Below are 22,115 nucleotides of genomic sequence, written 5' to 3'. Positions count from 1 at the left end.
TTCGTGGCCGGAGCCACGAACATGGTATCATCCGCATATTGCAGATGAGTGATCTCCACCTCTCCCCTGCCAAGTTTCACCGGTTCCAACAGTTCTTTTTGAACTGCTCTCTCGACTAGAAGGTTTAAACCTTCAGCTGCGATAAGGAACAAAAAAGGAGAAAGAGGATCTCCTTGTCTGAGGCCTCTTTCCAATTGAAACTTTCCCGATGGGCTACCATTCACCAGAACATTGGTAGTTGCTGAACTCAGATAGCCTGCGACCCATTTCCTCCATTTAGGGCTAAAGTTCATTTTCTCCATCATTTTGTCGAGAAAGGCCCAATCAACTGTATCATATGCTTTTGCAAAATCAACTTTAAACAGAAAAGTGCCTTTCTTCTTTCTCTTGGCCTCCGCAATGATTTCGTTCAAAACGACAACTCCATCAAGAACATTTCTACCTTCAACAAAGGCACTTTGGCATTCGGAGATGACATGCTTCAGTACCTGTTTCAATCTCGAAGAGAGAACTTTTGCAATTACCTTATATAAGCAGTTGATAAGAGAGATCGGTCTAAAGTCTTTGAGACCCGACGTCGCTTCTTTCTTTGGTATTAAAACAACAAAGGATGGGTTGCTTCCTCTAGTCAACTTACCATAGGAATGAAACTCCTTGAACACTTTGATAATATCTTCCTTGATAATCTCCCAGCAAGACTTCATAAAATGAAAATTAAAACCGTCGGGTCCGGGGCTTTTCCCGCTATCACAATTCCACACTGCAGTTTTGATCTCCTCTTCCGTGAAAGGGCTGTCAAGCCACCCTCTTGCTTCATCAGAAATTTTCTTTTGAACAAAATCCTCGGGGATGTCTGGACTTACTCTAATTGTCCTCCGAAATTGTGACTGAAAGTGAGATCTTACCTTTCTTTTCACCGCATTTGGCTCATCAATCCAGGAATTATCAACAAGAATCCCCGAAACCTCATTTTTCATTCTTCTGCCTGTAATTGCCTTGTGGAAAATTCCACTGTTGACATCTCCATTCTTTAACCATTGCATTCTCGATTTCTGGGTGAGCAGACAATCCTTGTTGTTCATCTGAAAAAGCAATCTTGCCTCTGCTTCACTTCTCTTGGTAGCCTCTTCTTCCTCCAAGCCCACATTATCATCAATGGTGTCCCAATTTTGTATTTCATCGCGTAGCCTCGAGATATTATCCTCAATCTGCCCAAAAGTGGTTTTGTTCCAAATCTTGAGATCTTCCTTAAGCCTCTTAAGTTTTTCTTTGAAGACGAAACAACTCCATCCGTTAATGCCACATCGTTGCCACGACTCTTTAACCACTCTCTCAAAATCATTATGCTGTGACCAAGCATTGATAAACCGAAAAGGCTTCGGTCCCCAATCCACCGCCTTAGTTTCCAAAAAAATCGGGCAGTGATCTGAGATCGTTCTTTGGAGACCTCTGGCTCTTGATTGAGGCCAGATATTCAACCATTTTTCGTTCACCAAGAACCTATCGAGTTTTGATTTACACTGGCCCTGTGGTTGATACCACGTGAACTTCCTCCCCTGCAGCCGGACCTCAACCAGATTGGAATTCCTGACAAAATAATCAAAACCCTGCATGTCTCTATTGGAGAATTGACTTCCCCTCCCCACCCTTTCGGAACAATTTCGGACTGAGTTAAAATCCCCTGCTATACAGATACAATAATCTTTGAATTGCTCAGTCACGAGACCAATTCTATCCCAAAGCACCTCCCTATCTCTCAAATTTTGGGAAGCATAGACATTAATAAAACAGCAATTGATATTACCTGAGCTCCATTTTCCATTCACGACCAGAGCACCCAGGATATCCCAGTGACTATAACTGGAAAACCGTGTTTTATTCCACATGGTCAGAATCCCCCCTGACCTTCCTTCAGCTTGGCGTTCAGCATACCCGTAACATTCTGACCCCCAAATGCATTTGAGATCCAAATCGCAAAACCTTTCAGTTTTTGTTTCTTGTATCAAGCAAAAATCCAACTCCAATCTAATCTTGGTTTCTCTGATCTCCCTCTTCTTAACCTTACTCCCCAGACCACGGATATTGTAAGAAAGAATCTTCATAAAAAATTTGTTTTATTATTCTCCTCTGCGCCTTCTGAATCTTTGCCTCCATTGAGTTGCTTAATCATCTCAGTGTCATCGCAGCTGCTGGACAAACCAATTTTCTTTCCGAACTCCCAGATTCTGGTGCCTTCATCTAAAAGGTCTTGATTGGTTTGTGTCTCACTGTCCTTCAGTTGATTTTCTGGTTGGTTCTCGGCCGATCCCCTTTCATCCTCATCAGCAACCTCTGAGATTAAAGGAACCTCCCCTTTCTCTATCATTCTCTTTCGCTCATGCATCCTTGCAGAAAGTTTCTTGGGTCTTTGGTGTAGGAATCTATTCATTCCCAATTTCACTGGAAGATCGCCCCCAATTCTTTTTTTTTTTGCACCGATTTTTTCCAGCCAACTTTCTTTTGCTTTTCTGGTAAAAGACGAAAATCTGAGTTGCTTTCAACCCCCTTAGTCTCGCTGGGGTTTCGATTAGAGAGTAAAGATTTTGAGTTTGAAACATAATTCGGCCCATTACTCATTGATCCATCGCTCTCACTAATCCCTTCTGAACCTTGTTCCAACCCTTCATTTTCAAAAAATTTGTGGCCCAAAAATGAAGGCCCAAGTTCTGCATTTGAGCTCATTGGCGTGGAATCCACTTCCCAAGGGTTTGAGATTGGGGCCCCGTTGAAGCAGCCAGCTGGGCCTTCGATTTGAGTTTTAGGAATAAATTCACGCCTCGGACTTCCACCATCAGCAGCCCTAGTTTCATCTAGAGACTGACATCCCATTAATTGTTTGGGGATACCGTTGGAAAATTCAATATCGATATGCGGGAAAACGGCTGCACGCTGATCAGGAATCGAGGAGACTTCCACGCGGTTTGAATTTTGGTTCAAGGATTTTTCCGAAATGTCGCCGACCTGAGCTTCTGCCGGAGCATCTGAAACTAAAACTTTGTCCTCGTCTTCCTCCTCTGACCCGAAATCTTTTTCAGACCCTGAACTTTCACTGTGTAACAAAGGTTTTTCTGTAATAAAAATATTCTCCACCTCCTCCACTCTGATCTTAAAGTGAGCGTTGCCGATTTTACATTCGACGATCTTGTCAAGTGAGGCCAAACCTGTCGAAATTTGTATCAGCGCATGATCTAGTCTACTCTTGGAAGTAGTAGTTTCATGAATCTTCAAAACCATCCCCATGTGCGCTCCAACGGTTTCGAAGAACCTTGTATTCCATGCTTGGAGAGGGACACCATACCATTTTGTCCAAACTGATCTTTGTGTGTAGACGTCGACGTACACCCAAGGTCTAACCCATTCGAACCAAAAATGCGACCATTCATCAAGGTCTTTCAGAGTATCTTGGACTGATTTCTGGTTAAGGCTTTGAATAAGGACAAGATTACCTCCGAAACTGGAGATGCCCAGTAAGCCTGCACTCTCTCCCTTAATTTCATCTCCATACTCATCCCAGTCGAAGTCAGTTTTCACGTAACCAGTGTAAGAATTTCTAAGCCATGCTGTCTCTTCTTCTGTTGGTTGAAACCCAATAACTTCGTCTTTCGGTACATTCGAGTTGCTCCCAATCCCTCCAATGACCTCCGCGAATGTCTTCCCACATTCTCTCTTCGAAATCTGGCTGTTGTAGGCATCACAGACCCTTGGCGAAGGCCTCTGCTTCTCCGGATAATCTACTTTCTCGAGGGTTTCTCTCGGACCCTCACGGTTTGGTCTCTCAAATCTTGGTTTATATGCTCGCAGCTTGTAATTTCCGATCCAAATGTTATTCAACTGTTCAAGGATTTTATCCACCTCCTTATCTTTTTCAAATCGCACAAAACCGAAAGATTTTCCATTCCTATCTTTCTTTCTGGGTCGGAAAATGTCAAGAACTTTCCCTATCTTTTTAAATCTATTTTCCAGTGTCTCCCACCATGTTCCTTCCGGAAAATTTTTGAAGAAAAAAGTTTCTCCTTGATCATGATCCGCTGCTTTGCTGTTGAGCCTGAGATCTTTGAGAGGTGGATGTCTGTCGAAGTGGTTCCTCCCTGTTCCTTTCCTTCTCACCACCCTCCATCCGTCTTCGTCGGCTGTCGTCCTCTCCCTTTCTCTCATCTCTTAATAACAAGGATTTAAATTGCTGTGCAAAAAAATATGCTATTTATTGTTAGATTGATTATTGTTGAATTGTGTTAAAAGTAATAGCAAGCAGGAGGTTTAAGAAGTGAGAAATGATTTCATTTGATTGAATGATAATTAACAACTGATTTACACATATTTATATTACTGCAGACTACTAATTGACTAACTAATACAAGCTGACTCAGCAAACTAATTAACAAGAAGTTAACTAATCATCTAACAACTAAGCAAACAAGTATACTTCAATAATTGGAATCCAATCGTGGGTTTTGTTGAATAATATGCTTAGTTTTATTGGAGTCCAGTTGTGATTTACATAATATGCTAATTGATTTGAATTGTTGCTGAATTGTGTGTTGTTGATAAAATTAAAGGCATCGAGGTCGAGGCAGATATGTGTATATATACACATCTGCTATTGTTGAATTGTGAGTTGTTGATTTAAATAAGAGTAATGCTAAACAGCCACATTGTGGTCACCTACAATTTATCTAAATAAAAAATAATTTAATTTATTTAACTTATTTTTTAAAATAAAAATATGATTTAGTTATTTTATCATATTCGCTACATTGTAATTTTTTGGTAACTTTTTTATTTTTATTAAAAAATAAATTAAAAATAAAAAATGTAAAAAAAAAGTACAATGTAGAGAATATAGTAAAATAATTAAATTCTATTTTTATTTTAAGAAATAAATAAAATAAAATAAAATTTTCCTTATTATACTAATGTGTGGGTGGCCACGATGTGGCTGCATAGATTTATTATTTAAATAATATGCTAAAGTGGTGAAGTTGACTTATGTTTTAGCTAGTAATTATGCATAAAGATATGAGAGTTAGATACTAGATAGACACATTGATGAGAGTTAAAAGCAATATGGGCCATATTGCATGATTCGCATCTGACCTGTTCTTCATTTCAATGCATTTTTATTTTCCTACTTCATTTTCGAATTTTACCCATGTGGCTCAGCTTGGTTTTATGTTAATATGCAATTATGAGTCAGTTTGCATCTGAACTGAATCTGGATCTATGTAAAAAAATTCGAATTTGGATTTGGACCGAATAGGATTCGGTCTAGATTCGGCCCATTGCCATCTCTAAATCGGATTTAAATTTTCCGACCCTAATCTAAAATAAAAAGTTTAAGACCCAAATTCCATCCATAAACTAGTACAACTTCTCATGCAATGCACGGACCACGATATATTTATTTATTTTTAAAATTATAATTATGTAAAAATATCAAAATATCAATATTTATGAATAAGATTAATTGATAACAAAAAAAATATGTTAATTTTAAATATTAGTATTTGACTTAAAATAGTTTATAATAACAATATTATCAACTTAATGAGTATAATATTAAAATTAATGAGTATTGTAAAATAATAATTAAATATGTAGTACAATAATAATAATAATAACTATTTTTTATTTACAAATTCATATTAAAATTAATACAAATTTCCTGCTCCTTAATTGTATTTAATTTAAAATAAGCAATCATGTAAATTTTTTTTGTCCCAAAAAAATGACATCAACTTATTTTTTCACCAATAAATAAAAAAATAAAAAAGAGAGTGTTTTGGTGAAAAAATTGAGTTGAGAGAAAATTTAGAGGTAAAAAACTCATCTTATACTATATTATATATAAATTAAAATTTTTATTATATCTTTATTTGTGCATGAATTAAATATAATAACAATAAAATATAAAAATTTATTAATTTTAAAATTCAAGGAAGCATATAGAATAATAACCGAATATTAGTATATAATATTGCTATTTTTTTTTTTTTTTGACTTGGGAAGTTGGGGAAGGAGGAGCAGTGAGATTTGAATCCGGGACCTCACTGTTCATACACATGAGATTGCATAGCTTGGTGTCCCCTTAGGGACATATATTATTACTATTAGTCCTAATATAAATTGGAGTTTGAATGTCCGTGTATTTAACTAAATCTATACTATTTTAAAAATGGGGTTTCCAATTTGAAATCAATTTAAAAATTGAGTAACAATTTTGTAGTTTTAATAAAATTGAATGTTTATGTTTAAATTATATATTTTTATTTTTATTTTCTTTAACTTCTTATTTGTTGTTACATTTCTTTTCAAAATTGTGAAATTCGATTAATTATAAAATATTATATATGCATATCAAATTAAAGATCACGATAAGAGGTTTAATATAATATATTTTATGAAAATATTTGATTAAAAATGTAAAAATTAAATTTGTTTAAATACTAAAGTTTTATAAATTTCTCTCTCCTCTCTCATCTATTTTGAATAAATATATTTTTAATTATTTTTAATTAGTATTTTATTTTTAATTTTTTAACTTATTTTTTATTTTTGTATTTCATAATATCAAATTTTATAATTGTGAATTCTTTTTTAATTTTTAATTCAAATATATTAATTATAATTAAATTTTTATTATATTTATAAATATAATAATTGAATTAGTATTAAGTTTATATAAATATAAAAATAAAAAATATTTTCTCGTGCATTGCACGGGATGCAAATGTTAGTTATTAGCATATATTAGGGAAAGATGAGCATTATAATAGAATATGGAGTATAATATAATATTTTTTTTGGGCTTAGGATTTTTGACAACATGAAAAATTGGAATTGGGCTGGATTAAGTAAATTAAAGCTGGTTATGCTAAAAATCAATTCTTTTCTGGAAACACTGTACGCTAGAAATTTTATAGGAATATTTTGTTATTTTCACCTCTCTCACACCAGAAAACCCTCGCCCTCTCCGCCTCTCTCTCGCTCTCTCCCTCACTTTCTGCGTTTCTCGTAGCCTTGCATCTCTCTCGCCTCTCACTCGGCGCCGCACAGAATTTCCCACCTTGCCTTCTCCGGCAGCAGCTGTAGCACGGTACGTCCCCCTTTTTCGTCGCTCCCTCCGCCTCGCCTCTCACTCGCCACCGCAAGGACCGACCGGTCCCGTCTTCTCTGCCAGCAGCTGCAAAATGGAAAATCAGCAGTAGCGCAGCAAGCCTCGAGAAGTTCACCTCTACAGTTGCATCAGTTCGCCTCTCTGACAAGTCAAAAAAAAAAAATTGAGATAGGAAAATTTGTTGGGCATCTTGTTGGTATAGAAATTGGTCGATTATTTTTCGGCAAATTTGTGATTTTTGTGGTGTAAGATGTGGAAGTGGAAAAAACTGCATAATTTATCAGTAAAAATAACTTCCTAAAATGGCGCCAAAAAATTTACGTTAGAAACTGTGTTTTCATATATAGATAGATAGATTCAAATAATATATATAGTATTATTTTTATTTTTATCCAACCCTAATATTGAGATTTCCGCCACCCATACTCTTCCTCCTCAGGACGTTAGCTACACTGTTCTTCCTCAAAATTCCGGCTAGTCGTCACGGGCACCCTTCACCGCCGGCTACCCAGGACGTCAGCCACGCCGTTCTGGTTTGTCTTCAGTTATTTGGGATCTATATTCTTCTTGTTATGGTTCTCCATTTGCGTGAATTAATTGCGTGGTGCATAATCAGTCAATAGCTTGTAATTTGCGTGGGCAATAATCAGTCACTAGTTATTTCATCCATATGCGTGAATTTGCTAAGAAGAAATATTCTCCATTGTAATTTGTAGATAGAGAGAATTCTTGCATAAATAACTAAAGTAAGAAAGGTGAAAGTGTTAAAGAGAGAAATAAACATAAAGCCTAGCTAACTAAAACATGTTCTGTAACCCGAGTGCACCATCGTTCAAGTCTGAATAATGTTCTAATAATTGTTCTATGCTTACTTTGTGTTTCCTTACTCTTATTTCTGCAGAAGTTTCTAATCAACTTATGCTTTAATGTTGGAAATAAAAAATGAGAAGATTAGAAACAGCAATGAAGCCTGTTTCTTTGTATCTCTGGCGTTTTCTTGTTGCTTTCAGTTGAAATAGAGTAGGATATTAGTCATCACAATCTTAGATTACTTAGATTAGCGGACAAGATTGATTCATGATGTTACGATGTTATTCTTTTCATTTTTGTGGGATTAATTAGTAAAAAATATTAATGTAATTTGCAATTTAATTGTAACCGATTCTTCCCTATAACTGTGAAACAGAATGTTGATGATGCTGACACAAAATTTAGTATTTGATGAAACCGAATATGAAGAATGTGTTGTATATGAACATGTTGAATTTTTGGTCAGGAAATGTTTGTCCAAACTTGTTAATGACTGATTGTAGTTGGATCATATTTCACAATCAAAGAAAAAGTGGATGTAAATTCTTCCAAGGTTTCATAACTTGTAATTATTGTGTTCTTTCTTATTTTAACTGCTTATAATGTTTTATATGGATTATGGTGTAATTATTTTTTTTTTTTAAATAATTAGATTAGGTCATAATCTAATTCCAGGAGGGAAAGAATTTGTTCCTTCTCCGGCTTAGATAGTCATAGTCGTCTCTCTATCATCATTATTGTGAAATCACCACTACATCGCTCTCACAAACTAAGCACATCATAGCGCGCACACAGGTCGAAGCAGCACTGCGGTATAGAGTTGCTGCGCTATAGGGTTGCATCCACATTCTGCGTGTAAGTATGAATTCTGAAACCTAGAAAACCTTTCTTAAAATCGACTTTGTTTTGTGCTTGTGAAAATCTCTAATTTCGTTTTAGGAAAACTAAGCCACCAAAGATGTTGCCAACTGATTCTACCAAAACGTTATCATTCAAACGCTGCATAAAGGACGGGGACTTGGTTATCCTGTATGAGCGACACGATGTGATGAAGGCTGTAAAAGTTTCGGAAAAGGGGGTTTTACAGAACCGTTTTGGTATGTTTAAGCATTCTGATTGGATTGGGAAACCATTCGGCTCCAAGATCTTCAGCAGTAAAGGAGGATTTGTTTATTTATTAGCTCCGACTCCTGAGTTGTGGACTTTGGTTTTGAGCCATAGGACGCAGATTTTATATATTGCGGATATAAGCTTTGTTATTATGTACTTGGAGATTGTTCCTGGATGTGTGGTGCTTGAATCTGGCACTGGAAGTGGATCCTTGTCTACTTCTCTTGCACGTGCTGTTGCTCCCCATGGGCATGTTTACACGTTTGATTTCCATCAAGAGAGGGCTGCTTCGGCCAGGTGACTAGTTTCTGGATTCTTTCTTTCTTTTCAAGCTTTTGATGTTTATGTTAGTTGGTCTGTGAAAGGAAGTTTTTCCTATCATTTGTCATTGTTGGTTTCTGTATTTGATGAAAACTGAGATGCTTGGAATTTTATGATGACATGTGTATCTGTTCATTTTGTCATTAATATGGTCATTTTGTGTTCACTCTCATCCAGATCAAAATTCTTCCCGGTTCGCATGTTTTGAAAGATAATAATCACTGATTAAATGCATGAATCAAAGAAGTGGGTGGTTTGATAAGGCGCAAAGGTAAAATGATTGTAGTTTTGATAGACAATAGACATTTGTGTTGTATGGGCCGAGTTCAGCCTCTCCCATCCTGCGGAATGAGTAAGTTAGGAATCTTGGATATGAAACTTTTTTGTACATTTGTAATGTTCCACAATCAACTATTGAAGAGGATTAGATTCTTCGTTATGTTCTCAATTGAAAGAAAAATAGTTTTGAGGAAGACATCAATGGAAACTTGAAATGTCATCTTTCATCATTCATTAAAGAATTAGTTATCCAACCTTATCATGCCATTCAACTGTTTTTTCTAGTTATCACTTTTTGTTGTAGTAGTCTAGTCTTGATATATCGGGATCGCCTTGTGCAGGGTAGTGACAAAATGTCTAAATGTGTAAGCTGAAACAGTTTGCTATGTAATAAATGATTATGTTGTTCACTTGTTTGTTTAAAATATTACTACTTTACTCTTTCATGGTAATGAGATGTGTATGTGTTCATTTTATGCTTGAAAGTTTTTCCTATCACATTAATATTGTCATTTTGTCAATGTGGATTTTATGCCCATCTTATGTGTAAATGATTCCTTCAGGGAGGATTTTGAACGCACAGGATTGAGTAGTTTGGTGACAGTTGGTGTGAGAGACATTCAGGGTGAGGGTTTCCCAGATGAATTCTTGGGCAGGGTGGATTCAGTTTTCCTCGACCTGCCTCAGCCATGGTTAGCGATTCCTTCTGCTGCAAAAATGTTGCAGCAAGATGGGGTCTTGTGTTCCTTCTCTCCCTGTATCGAGCAAGTGCAGAGATCTTGTGAGACGCTTAAATCCTCCTTTACCGGTAGACTTCAACTTGAAACCACCCTCTAAATTTTTACTTATCAATTATTGTCATAATGTATATGTTGGATGTTGCAGATATAAGAACGTTTGAGATACTCCTCCACACATATGAAGTTCGAGAAGGACACTTGGCAAGTTGGCAGGACGGTGATGGGGTTTTGGCATCTCTTAAGGGTTGCAAGAAGAGACAGCGTTCAACAAATGGACAGGAAAATTCTCGACCTCAGACTGTCATGGCTCGACGAATGGGTGAGACTAGAGGGCATACTGGTTACTTGACTTTTGCCAGACTCAATTGCGTCAGGTAGTGCTGATAGCTGCAGTTATACTTTTTGTTGTGCCAAATTCTAGTCTATGCTTTGAATTCTATAGCATTTAGTTTATAGCCTAGATGAGAGATTAGGAGCACAAGAGCAGTGGGTTATTGAATATACACTCATAGGTGGTTGCTTGTAGCAATTTTAAGCAGCAATGCTAGTGTCTGTAGCAGCTGCGTTGGTTGGAGTCGAAATTCAGCAGCTGTGTTGTTGCACTGAACTGCTCAATAACTCTAGTTCAATGTCATAGTTTTTTCCTCAAAAAAAATTCAGGAAAAATGTAGCGGTTTGAAATTGTTGATTCCTTGATAGTTATTTGAATATTATGATTCTTATAATAGGCATATGATTTTGAGGTATTTATCAATATGGTGCCGAATGAATTTTCCCGAATAATTCTTTTCACCAAAAATATTTTATGCAATCCGACATTGATCAATGATCACCAAAAAATATTATAAAATGTCATAAGCCAACATATTGTTCGAAGGATTGTGGTGGAGGAGTGGATGGTGCTGGCGGCTGATTGACATAAACAACCATCACAAATTAGTTTAAGTATAAAAATACATAAAACTAGCAACATGCTGGCATTAAAAACAAATGGATTAATTAGTTTGAAGATCTTCAAGATACGAATTTAGTAGGCATAATCGTCTAATGCTCTACATGTGAATCAAGAAAGACAATATTAGCCTTTAAAAGGCAACATACAATAGACATGAAAAGAAGATAATACCCCCAACTTAGAATCACTTATAAATAGATTGTATTCACATTGTTCGCGAGCACGTTATAAATTTATTCATTTCTATACTCATAATATTCAGCAATATGATTTATTTGTTTGTTCTTCACCATCTGATCACTACTCTCTAACATTCTACCTTAATTCTTTAACATCATTCAATATCGTCACCACAAACGTCATTTTCACTGGCGATTCTCGCGTTTGATGGAAGATTCGACTATGTGCTTGGGCTTCAGAGATTATCTCATAATCCTTCAAGCTACACCACCCCTCAATTGGCTGAAATTTTGACTCATATTATAAATTGAACAATAAAGTTAAGTTTAAATTATATTTGTAATTTATATAAATTCGAACTAAAAAAACACCGAGAGGTATAATATAAATGTGGCAAATGACAAAAAGAAGTTAAAAGTTAGTTTTAAGTAAAAAAAAGTTAAAAGTTGAGAGTTAGGATAGTTAACGAAATAAAAGTGGCAAATGACAAAAATAAAAAAATTTAGAAAAAACCCAGGAACAATATTCACCAAAAAAGAAAGAAAAAACGAGCAAAACTTCGAAACAATTATCATCGTCCATAGTAAAAAGATCATGATCTTCCATAAATTAAAAGATGTACACGATTTATAAATCTAACAAGATGTCACTAGCCTTTTTTTTAATAGTCAACTAGCATTTGCCCACCTGTGTGATGCACGGCCATTATATTATATTAAAAAATAATACAAAAAATTAAAATGTACAAATACATAAATGTAAAATTATGAATGGTAAAAAATAATGTAATTTTAAAAAATTATATTAAAACGTCTAAATACACATAGTGGTTTTAAGAAAGAATAATTTTATAAAATTTATTATTATTTCATTATTTAATTAAATAGGGGCTAAAGAAAAATGAATTATGTATCAAATTGTACTCCTACAAAACAAAATCATAGAAGTAGGCAGTCTTGTTCAAAAGATAAAATAAATAGGAATATACGTAGCCCGCACTTCGTCATATCTACGCACTCGTCATATCTAACCATTCCTTGCAATTGTAGAAAATTAATAAATTTATCTCCCCTATTTAAATTGATTGCAGAATTAAACTGTAATAATATTTTAAAAAAAGTAGTCAAGTTAAAATATGAAATAAGTAACTTATTTAAATCTTTTAATCATAATTCTGAAAAACTAATATTTAAGTATTCATTTTAATTAAGTAAGAAAATATCAGCTATATTTTGTAACTTGATGATCTCTACTTTATTTTAATATCATGTTGGGACATTTAAGAATATTACTCCATCGTGTGAAAAAAAAATATTTTAAGTGCATTATTTGAATTTTTAATCTATAAACCTTGTTTATTATTTACAATTGTCATTACCTAATATGGGAGAGGGCTACCGTGAAAGCACTTCTTAAAATAAGAAATAAGAACCAAGAAAAATGTATGAATTTTATGTAGAATAAGTATGAATTCGATGTATAAAAGTATAAATTGCGAAAAATAAATTTTTGTTACTTTTGGAATTCGAACTCAGGACCATTAATTCATGCAACAAAATGATGAATCAACCGTAGATCTTGATGATCTAAGGGCTGAAAATGATTCTTATTTTATATCTTAAGAAGTATATTTATTTTAGCCCTTAACTACACACACATATATATATATATATATATATATATATATATAGTTAAATTATGTTTGGTTATTTTTTTTCTTTTCACAATTGTGAAAAAAAAATTAATAATGAATTTATAATTTAGACGTTAATATTTGTGGGCTTATATAACTTATTTTCAACTTTATGAATTATTATATATATTCCTTACCTAAAAACAAATAAATTTAAATTTTCAACTTTGTTAATTTGAGAGGATTGAGTCGCATTTCTTTGTCTTTGAAAATATAGCATAACGTTGAGCAAAATAATTGTTCAGAAGAGAAAAAATAGCAAAACATAAAACAATACTACTATATTTTCGCTTTTTTTAAATGGAACACAAAGCTTATGATGAATATAAATTTAATATTATATATTCACAATTTTTAAGATTTGTTGTGAGATGATAAAAAAGTAGTGGGACACAAACGGCAGTTTTTTTTTTTATGTTCTCTTGCTCTTAAATTAACTTTTAATTACAAAATCGCCATTGAAATTGATTACAGATCAATTTGAAATTGATTTTAAATTGAAAACTCCCTTTTTTAATATAGTATAGAAGTATGGATTCTCACTTTCAAGTTTAAATTTCTATAACATTACTTATTAGGTTATAACCAACCACAATCTGATCTTCAATGAACAACCAAAACTGTCTTGCAGCATAAGGCAATTCTAAAATGATTTACATTCATTCCACAAAAAAAATGAATACATCATCATTTCTGTGATTTTTCTTTGCTTTTCCATATTGTTACAACTAAGAAATGGCCTTTTTGCCTTGGGCAGAAATCAAACTCAAACATAAACAACTCTGAATCAAATCCAAAACACACACCTGAAAAAGAAACATCAAACTCACTTTGATCATCATTATTCATCAATGGAAGGCCTCGTGTTGTTTGGCAGTCTCCTGCCTCGAACAAACGAGCTGAAGAGATGCAGAGCCCTTGATGGCTGTGCATAAGGCACCATATGAGCAGCACCTCTAACCGTTGCAAAAGTCAGCAAGTTTCCATACTCAGTCACCCAACCTCCCACCTGCATTCACCAAAGTTAAAGGCGTATCCGAGAAAGGGACAGGCGAAATTGGAGGCAAATATAGGTACCTGTCCTTTATGGAACCAAGCTCCATACGGGACTGTGATCTTGAACGCGAGATCATGAGCAAGCTCACGCACTAATGTACGTGAACCAAGTAAAGGTACAACCGAATCTTGATCCCCACTGCAATTCGGATGGATGTGCAAAGTTTTTATCAGTTGTTGAGTGTGAAACTTGTTGAGGCGAGGAATAGTTTACCTAAAAATCCAAACTGGAATGTGATTTCGAATGATCCTCTTTAGCAAAGGAAGAATGTCAATGTTACCGTCTACCTCGTTGTAATTCAGAAGGCTGCATAGTTTTTTAAGCAAATGAAAAGTCAGTTGATAGTTTGGCAAATTTTAGTTGCAAAGATAGAGGCATTGATAGACTTACCCACTGCACATTGACCAACTATACGGTAGATTGGTTCGATTTGCATGTAGAGCCTTTTGAACCTCGGGAAGATTGAAGTAGAAGCGCCTTTCGTAGCTCATGCAGACATCTACACCAACACTGATCTTGGTAGCCTGCAATGGCATATAGTGTTATTTGTCTTGTTGTTTAAGTCCTAAATAAATAAAAAGATTCAAATTTTACCAGTTTTTTTAGTCGCAGTTCTTGCTCAACAATGGATGGGTAGCACACATCCAGAATAACATCATAATTGTTAACATATTCACCAACAATCTCATTTGCCTCGGATATGGCCTCGTTGCAGGATTTAGACACATTGTGCGGACTAGCAAATGTATAATCATCGAAATCACAGTCGCTCATAATGGCAAGTCCAACTTCATCCGAAATCATTCCATGCGACCAGAAGAACTCGTATGTTGCTGGTACATCACGATCAAGCCTCAGAAGCGGGTTGCCAATCTGGCCAAAGAAAAGGAGAATTAGTATGTTTTCATTGAAAGATGCAAATCCAACAAAAGCATATATTTTCTTACAGCAACACCCTTAATGTTGAACTTGAAGTCTTTAGAGTGCTCGTTATGGTCCAGCAGAGCAATAGCTAATTGCGGTATGTAATGCCCTATACGAACAAACAAAGATACAATTTCATTTAATAACGATATCTTAGAAAAAGCTGCCAAGATAACATTGAATAAATACTAATTTGATGCTTTCCTTCAACACTTTTATATGGAACTTTCCTTTGGTAACTTTGGTAACTAATTATGGTAGAATTCTTACCGGCATAACTTTCACCGGTGAGAAATAAATCTCTGGTTCTGAATGTAGGAAACTTCCTTGTACCATCCCATCATGAACAGGTGCATATCCATTGCTGCCATAGAACATAAAATTTGGCTCGAGTTATCCCATCCTACTCACTCATGCAATTCTACTTAAACATATCATAAATATGCGGACATGTAGGGCGTTTATAAACAGATTTAAGAGTAGGCAGATGATCTTATAAGCCATCAAATCAAAATACTTGTTACCTGTGGATGCATCACCACAATTGTAGTCGGAGCTGGTGTTTGAATACGACCACCCTACACCGGCTGGAGACTCAACAAACAGAAGATTCGATGCTATACAAACAAGAAACAGAATTTGTTGGTAAACTATAAAACTTGTGAACTAAATCCCACAAGTTTTGTCATTTAAGAAAAGGAAATACTTAATCAGCCGCTCTACCTTTGTTCCACGATCTTGAGTTTATTCGGAGGCTGCGGCCATCCCCTATAGGAAAGAAAGGACCTAACTCCGTGAACGCACCTCCTCCCATTGATGAGCAACCCGGACCTTAACACAACAACACAGATGCTGCTAAACTCAGAAACCGAATTATTGTCTTCTTCAATTTGAGTTTAAAGTACTGATCACTGCCCAAAATGTCTTGAAACAGTTTTTAACTTCACTTTATTCTTTATATCTTATAAATATACTTCCAACTTCTATGTAGAACCTCAAGATTCACTAAGTAATTTGAACTGTTGTAACATCATATTCCTTCATAAGAACAAAAAACTATTCCTCGAGAATGCTTTGCGGTCCTTTAGATACTACACCCGATGCACTGCATTAGACGCATTTTTCACCAAAAACCAACAAACACACAATCAGACACCTTCCTACATCTAGAGCACTTGGTGTGTTTTTCACCAAAAATTAACACACACACACACATATACACGCACAATGCACTGCAATAAGTTTAGGGTGGAAGACAATAATTCTTCATTGTGAGTTATTCTATACCATCATAGCCAATAATAAGCACAGTCTGTCTATCAACCAAAACTAGACATGAACACATAGAAATATGAACTTAATTCATCATCTTCAACTCAAGATTTTCAATAAAACAGAATCGGAAAATAAAGGAAAAACTATACTAACATATTCACTCCTGCAAACATGACACTAATGCCAGGAACGTCCTAATACGAATATCAAATCTTGAAAATTCAGATATCAGCAAAAAAGATTTCAAAATAAGAGATAGTAAATGCAAAATGTACCTCCATTGAGCCATAAAGTTAAGGGCTTGTGATCAGGTTCATCAGCAGCTTCCACAAAATAGTAAAACAAACTCCTCCCCTTTTTCACATCGACGTCGACATAGCCTGCATACTGCCTAAACTTCACCGCCGGCTGACCTGGCAATTTCACCACTAGATCCTCCTCCGGGAAGCCATAAACACCCCCAACCACCAATCCCGCCACCACCGCCAGCCACCACCGCAGTCCCATCTCAGAAAATCAAATCAAGAAACCGCCTTTCTTCTGCAAAAAGATGCAGACTTTGAGAAATGGACTTGGTCAGTGTGCCCAAGATTTGGCGTGGGAAAGAAGTTGAGCTGTATAATAAATAAATGAATTCTGTTAAGAAAGAGGGCACGTGAATTCTGGGGTGCCTTTATCAAAAGTGCAGACCTGAAATTCTTCAGAGGTAAAATGGCTCTCTTTTTTTCTTTCTTTCTTTCCTATATATAGATACAGCGGGGTGTATGCATATTGATATTGCGTGTGTGACTTACGAGAAATGTGAGCGTCTGCGACGCATTGAGGCGAGGATATTTGGATTGGTGTAATGGGTTTTTGTTCTTATCTCATCGTATCAGAAGTTTGTTATGGAAAGAGAGAGAGGGTGAAATTGAATGATCAGAGCCCAGAGGCAGAGAGACGTTGGAAAGCAGCAGAAGCAGAGCAGCAGAAGAAGCCTCACTCACTCACTGTGTGTAGAAAAGGGGCCATCAATGAGCTACGGCTCAAGTGAAATGGGGGGGGCCACTTCCTTTGTAATTCTAGATTTGAATTTAATAACACTTAGATGTTAGTGACGTCGATCATATTATGCTCCTCTCTTCCAATTAGATTAAACAATCATGGATAAAGATAAGGAATTAAATTTGATTAAAAGAATTACTATTAAAAAACAAAGTTAAAACAAAATATAATAAAACAAAAAAAGAATCAGTTCCATTAACCTTTCAGCTCAGTCCACCCCAACCTTGACACTTTAGCCATGTCAAGCAACAATTTTGGTGGATCAACCCCATGAGCGCCAATCTTGGCGAAATTAGCTCCTTAGAATCTCACCTTTGACAAGTCAGCATTGCCAACTTACGAGTCAGTTCCGTCGAGCATCAATTTTGACTAATCAGCTTTGTCAAGCATTAAAGGAAGTAGGGAAAGATGATGATGCTCACATTTTGCCAAGAGAAGAAGAAAGTATGAAAATTGACAAGAAAAATAAGAGGTGTGAAATTAAAGTAGAAAGTAAGGGGTATTTATAGATAATAAAAGGAATTAAAAAAAAAAAAAAGTGGAGGGAAAGAGTCGTTGTTGAACGGTAATTTAAAAAAATTAAGGGTTAATAGCCAGAAAATACACGAAGTTTCACCAAATTTGCATTTTGCACATAACCTTTAAAATTAGCTCCAGAATACACGAACTATTGATTTTATTGAAATTTGCACACGGCGAGAACTCCAGCCATAATTAAAGTTGACCGGCATTGACGTGGACTATACGCGTGGCATTTTTATTGTAGGTGGCAATACGCGTGGCATTTTAATTGATCTGGCAATACACATGTCATTTTTATTAAAAAAGAAATTTTAAAAAAAAATAAAAAATCATCGCTCTCTTAGAAATCACAGCCGCATCCACTCCTTGCTCAAGCTTCTCCACCACCGCCGGCCAGCTCTTCCACCAAAATCAAGCGTCGGACCTCAGGCGCAGCAACAAAACCCAACTCAATGGCGGCGGATCTGGAACCCTCCGCTGCTTCCTGGAAAAAGGCGACAGATCTGAAAACAAGTCTCTATCTCTCTCTCTCTCATGTTTTTTGTTTTCGACCATTTGTCCACTACACCACCGCCTCTCTCCTTTTTACCTCTGACCTCGCGCCGGAGTTGCAGGAATCAAGAGAGGGAAAAGGAGAGAGAAGGAAAGGGAGATCGTTGACTGAGATAGAGGGGTGGTTGTGGTTCTGGATTTGGGGATTTTGCAGAGTTCGCGGCAATTGTAGAGGATTTGGGGGTTTTACAGAGTTGGCGGTGAATTGAAGGTGTAGGGCTCGGTGGTCGGCGACATTCGTGAACGGTGGTGGTGAAGCGCAGCGGTTGGAGAAAAGGCCGCGCTGGTGCAGTGGAGGTGGAGGTGGTGCTCGACGTCTGGAAAAGGCGACAGATCTGGAGCTCAGGGTGCGTCGGGGTGGGGCAGAAGGTGGCGCTAGAGTGATGAGAGAGGTGGGCGCGGTGGTCGACGGACTGCGCACTGGCTGGAGACGGTGGAGAACAGAGGTTGACTAAGGCAAACGGCTGCGTTCCATTTTTTAATTTTTTTTTTAATTTAAAAGAGCTTAACAAAACGACGTCGTTTTACTACATCGAAAAATCATCCACGTCAACAAAATCCGACAGCCACGTCACCACCGATCAAGGTGTTAGTCAACGTGGGTGCAATTTGCGATTAAATTAAAAAGTGATGTATTCTGGGGCTATTTTTGAAGGTCATGTGCAATATGTAAATTCGGTGAAAGTTCGTGTATTTTTCGACTATTAACCCAAAAAATAATAATACTTCCTCCGTCCCTCGAACATCTCCTCTCTTTCTATTTTGGGTTGTCTCCAAAACATCTTTCTAACCTACTTTTGATTGCATTCATTATTACTCTTACAATCTTCATTTTTATGGGATTCATTCTCCACTCATTAAATACACAACTAATTTTTATTAAAATTCGTGCCACTTTCCTTTAGAAATATGTTTGAGGGACACAGGGATTAATTTTGCAGTCAACAATCAATTTTTCAAACTTTTTTTAATTTTTTTAAAAATGCACGCGATCATATTTCCTCCTCTTCGTGCCCGACATCATGGAGCACGCTCAACATGAGCCCATAGGGCACCCCAGTGTGCACGGCTACGCAACTTGGCAGCTCGGTCCGGCACGCCCGGCGCTGTGGATGCTCTAATGGTCGCCATGGCATTGGCAGCTGCACTTTCTATTTTATATTCAAACGTCTAAATTTGTTGTATTAACTGTAAATAAAAACGTTCTTTTTCATATCTTTATTTTACTATTTGTAATTGTACATTGAGCATATATGAATCGATATTTGCTTAAACTTAGTGTTGGTTTGTGAATTGTGAGGTTGGTGCATATTAGAACATATAAAACAAATACTTCATCCGTCCATGAAAGAACTTTCTAGGAGGGAGTGGCACAAATTTTAAGAAAAAATATTGTTGAGTGTATTGAGAGTGAATAAAAAGTAGTTGAGTGTATTGGGAGTGGTGAAAAGGTGTTATAATTAATATTGAGAGTTGTGAAAAGTGAAAAGTAAGAGGATTATAAGTGGTGGGGCATAGTCAAAAAATAGGTAGGAAGTTCTTTTGTGGACGTCCCAAAAAGGAAAGATAGGAAATTCTTTCGTGGACGGAGGGAGTAACAATTTAAAATACCAATTCAATATGCATTACGTACGGCACCAAACATTAATGGAGAAACAACAAAAACTTAGGGCTTGTTTTATTTCATTTGCATTCTTCACTTTCAGATTTGCACTATGCAAAATGCTAAGAGCGTCACTCCAGCCCTGCCCCAACTACCTGCGTCTGCTGGTAATTCGATAGGCGGCTCATTTCGAAGGCAATAAAGTAAAACACATGTGTCACATGCGTTATATTTTTTTTTAATTCGAAATAGTGGTTGAATGACTGTTTGTTTTTCTTTAGCCAATTTCTCCTATAAATATCAACTCATTTTTATCCCAAATTTATTTTATTCTCTTCTTCTATTCCATATCTCTTAAAATTATGCCTTCTTCTTCCAATTTTTCTTCTCATGAAGCTTCAGAGATGATACTGATGAATAAATTTTTCAAATTTGGGACACGATTGAGGAGGTGGTGAGGCATTTGGCTTAGCAGAAAAAAAAAGAGATTAATGAAGAAGAAAATATATTTTAAAAATTTATGATATGTTATATTTTAAAATTCAATATTTATTTTATTTAAAATTCAAATTTTCAAAGTATGATGAAAAATCTATAGAACCCCCTATTGTGAGGGGTGGCTCTATAGAAAGGTGACTCTCCAACGAATTACTAAAAGAAGTTCTATGTTGTGATCCTTGTGGATGCTCTAAGATACGCATGTTTTGCTTATATTTTATTATACTTTTTCAATCATATATATATATAGGAGCGCGCTCCAGTGAGATCCACTATTTTTCGTGTAACATGAGTACAATGAATAAGACATATAATACTAATGAACAAAACGTATATCTAATTAACAAGATGCATATATTGATGAAAAATAAAATTTAAAAAATTCGTAATGAATAAGACATATATACTGATGAATAAGGCTGTATATACTGATGAATAACAAAATTTAAAATATTCTGCTCCCTCCAGGATTCGAACCCTGCGAAAAAAAATCATCCTCCAGATACAATATCAGCCATAGGATTGATAAAATAAACGAACTAGATCGTGCCCTAGATCTCATTAAAATTAGGGGGTCTCATTGGAGCGGCCCCCTATATATATATACATATATATATATATATATGGTAATTGTTTGTTTTCTCCCTTTTAAGGAATTATCAATGGTACAAGTCAAAAAAAAAGGAATTATCAATGGTAATCATTAATTAACATCATCATCATTATTATAGTGGAACTCACCAATTCAACATTAATCTCTTCATACTATATAACCACAAAAATATATTTTTATATGTGATGGTTTTAATGATATAATAGTTAATGTTCAAAATAAAAAGTTTTAAGTTCGAATATATTGTTACACTATCTTTAGTGACAAGTTCAAAGTCATCAAAACATAATAAAGCATACATATTTTGATTCTCCAAACATATAACTCTTTTCTAGAGCTAACAAAACATATAACTCTACATATCAAATCATTCATCACACTAAACTTATACCATTATATAAAAATCAATACACTTTACAAGAACATCCATAACAAGGCTAATAATTCAAAAAACGACGAAAAGAGACAAGTAGAAAGGGAAGAAGAAGGTCAAGTCGTCAACCTAAGGGGAGAAACAAGAAAGAATCGCCGTGGTCATGAAAAACATGGTAAAGTCATGTATATTTTCTCCCAAACACAACATGACCTCGCCGACTCCAATGATACGTCAACATGAGCCTAGAAGAGTTGGAGTTTCACCCAAAGATGATTGTAGCAATTCATAAACGTCGAGAATGGTGAATTTTTATTATTATAATTTTACTTTTTAATTAATGTAGGGCTTAATTTTTATTTTAATATATATTTTAATTAATCTAATGATCAAATTTTAATTTTATGTTTTAA

General features: G+C 35.5%; 2 protein-coding genes across 11 annotated transcripts; one reads left to right on the top strand and one right to left on the bottom strand.

Annotated features, from left to right (window-relative positions):
• The first annotated feature begins 6,933 nt into the window (after nt 1–6,933).
• On the top strand, nt 6,934–11,167 carry LOC131011749 (uncharacterized). Of its 10 annotated transcripts, none has more exons than XM_057939577.1 (6): nt 6,934–7,132; nt 7,593–7,686; nt 8,616–8,818; nt 8,903–9,370; nt 10,237–10,481; nt 10,559–11,167. In XM_057939577.1, exons 4-6 carry the CDS (start codon nt 8,922–8,924, stop codon nt 10,789–10,791), a joined length of 927 nt encoding a protein of 308 aa, XP_057795560.1. In that variant the 5' UTR covers nt 6,934–7,132; nt 7,593–7,686; nt 8,616–8,818; nt 8,903–8,921; the 3' UTR covers nt 10,792–11,167. The 10 variants fall into 10 exon arrangements, with proteins under 10 accessions (XP_057795560.1, XP_057795558.1, XP_057795559.1 ...); XM_057939582.1 differs by having other exon boundaries at nt 6,936–7,132; nt 8,759–8,818; XM_057939583.1 differs by having other exon boundaries at nt 6,936–7,132; nt 8,639–8,818.
• Nucleotides 11,168–13,882: 2,715 nt separating this feature from the next.
• Nucleotides 13,883–17,573, bottom strand: LOC131011747 (serine carboxypeptidase-like 42). Its single transcript, XM_057939574.1, is given in 12 exon segments — nt 13,883–14,250; nt 14,319–14,436; nt 14,512–14,604; nt 14,689–14,822; nt 14,893–15,171; nt 15,246–15,331; nt 15,493–15,550; nt 15,552–15,586; nt 15,747–15,839; nt 15,946–16,053; nt 16,773–17,111; nt 17,188–17,573. Coding segments are annotated over 11 exon segments (1,404 nt in total). The 5' UTR covers nt 17,005–17,111; nt 17,188–17,573; the 3' UTR covers nt 13,883–14,082.
• Between the last annotated feature and the right edge of the window lie 4,542 nt (nt 17,574–22,115).

This window comes from Salvia miltiorrhiza, chromosome 2, assembly GCF_028751815.1.
Source record: "Salvia miltiorrhiza cultivar Shanhuang (shh) chromosome 2, IMPLAD_Smil_shh, whole genome shotgun sequence".
Lineage (NCBI taxonomy): Eukaryota > Viridiplantae > Streptophyta > Magnoliopsida > Lamiales > Lamiaceae > Salvia > Salvia miltiorrhiza.
Note: the sequence above shows the minus strand (reverse complement) of the source record. Positions and strands in the feature narration are given on the sequence as shown.

Excerpts from the sequence above, each read along its gene's own strand:
- LOC131011749 (XM_057939577.1), top strand. The coding sequence starts at position 8,922 with ATGTTGCCAACTGATTCTACCAAAACGTTATCATTCAAACGCTGCATA. Across the intron at positions 9,371-10,236 it reads GAGAGGGCTGCTTCGGCCAG|GGAGGATTTTGAACGCACAG; the intron begins GTGACTAGTTTC and ends TGATTCCTTCAG. Across the intron at positions 10,482-10,558 it reads GCTTAAATCCTCCTTTACCG|ATATAAGAACGTTTGAGATA; the intron begins GTAGACTTCAAC and ends TGGATGTTGCAG.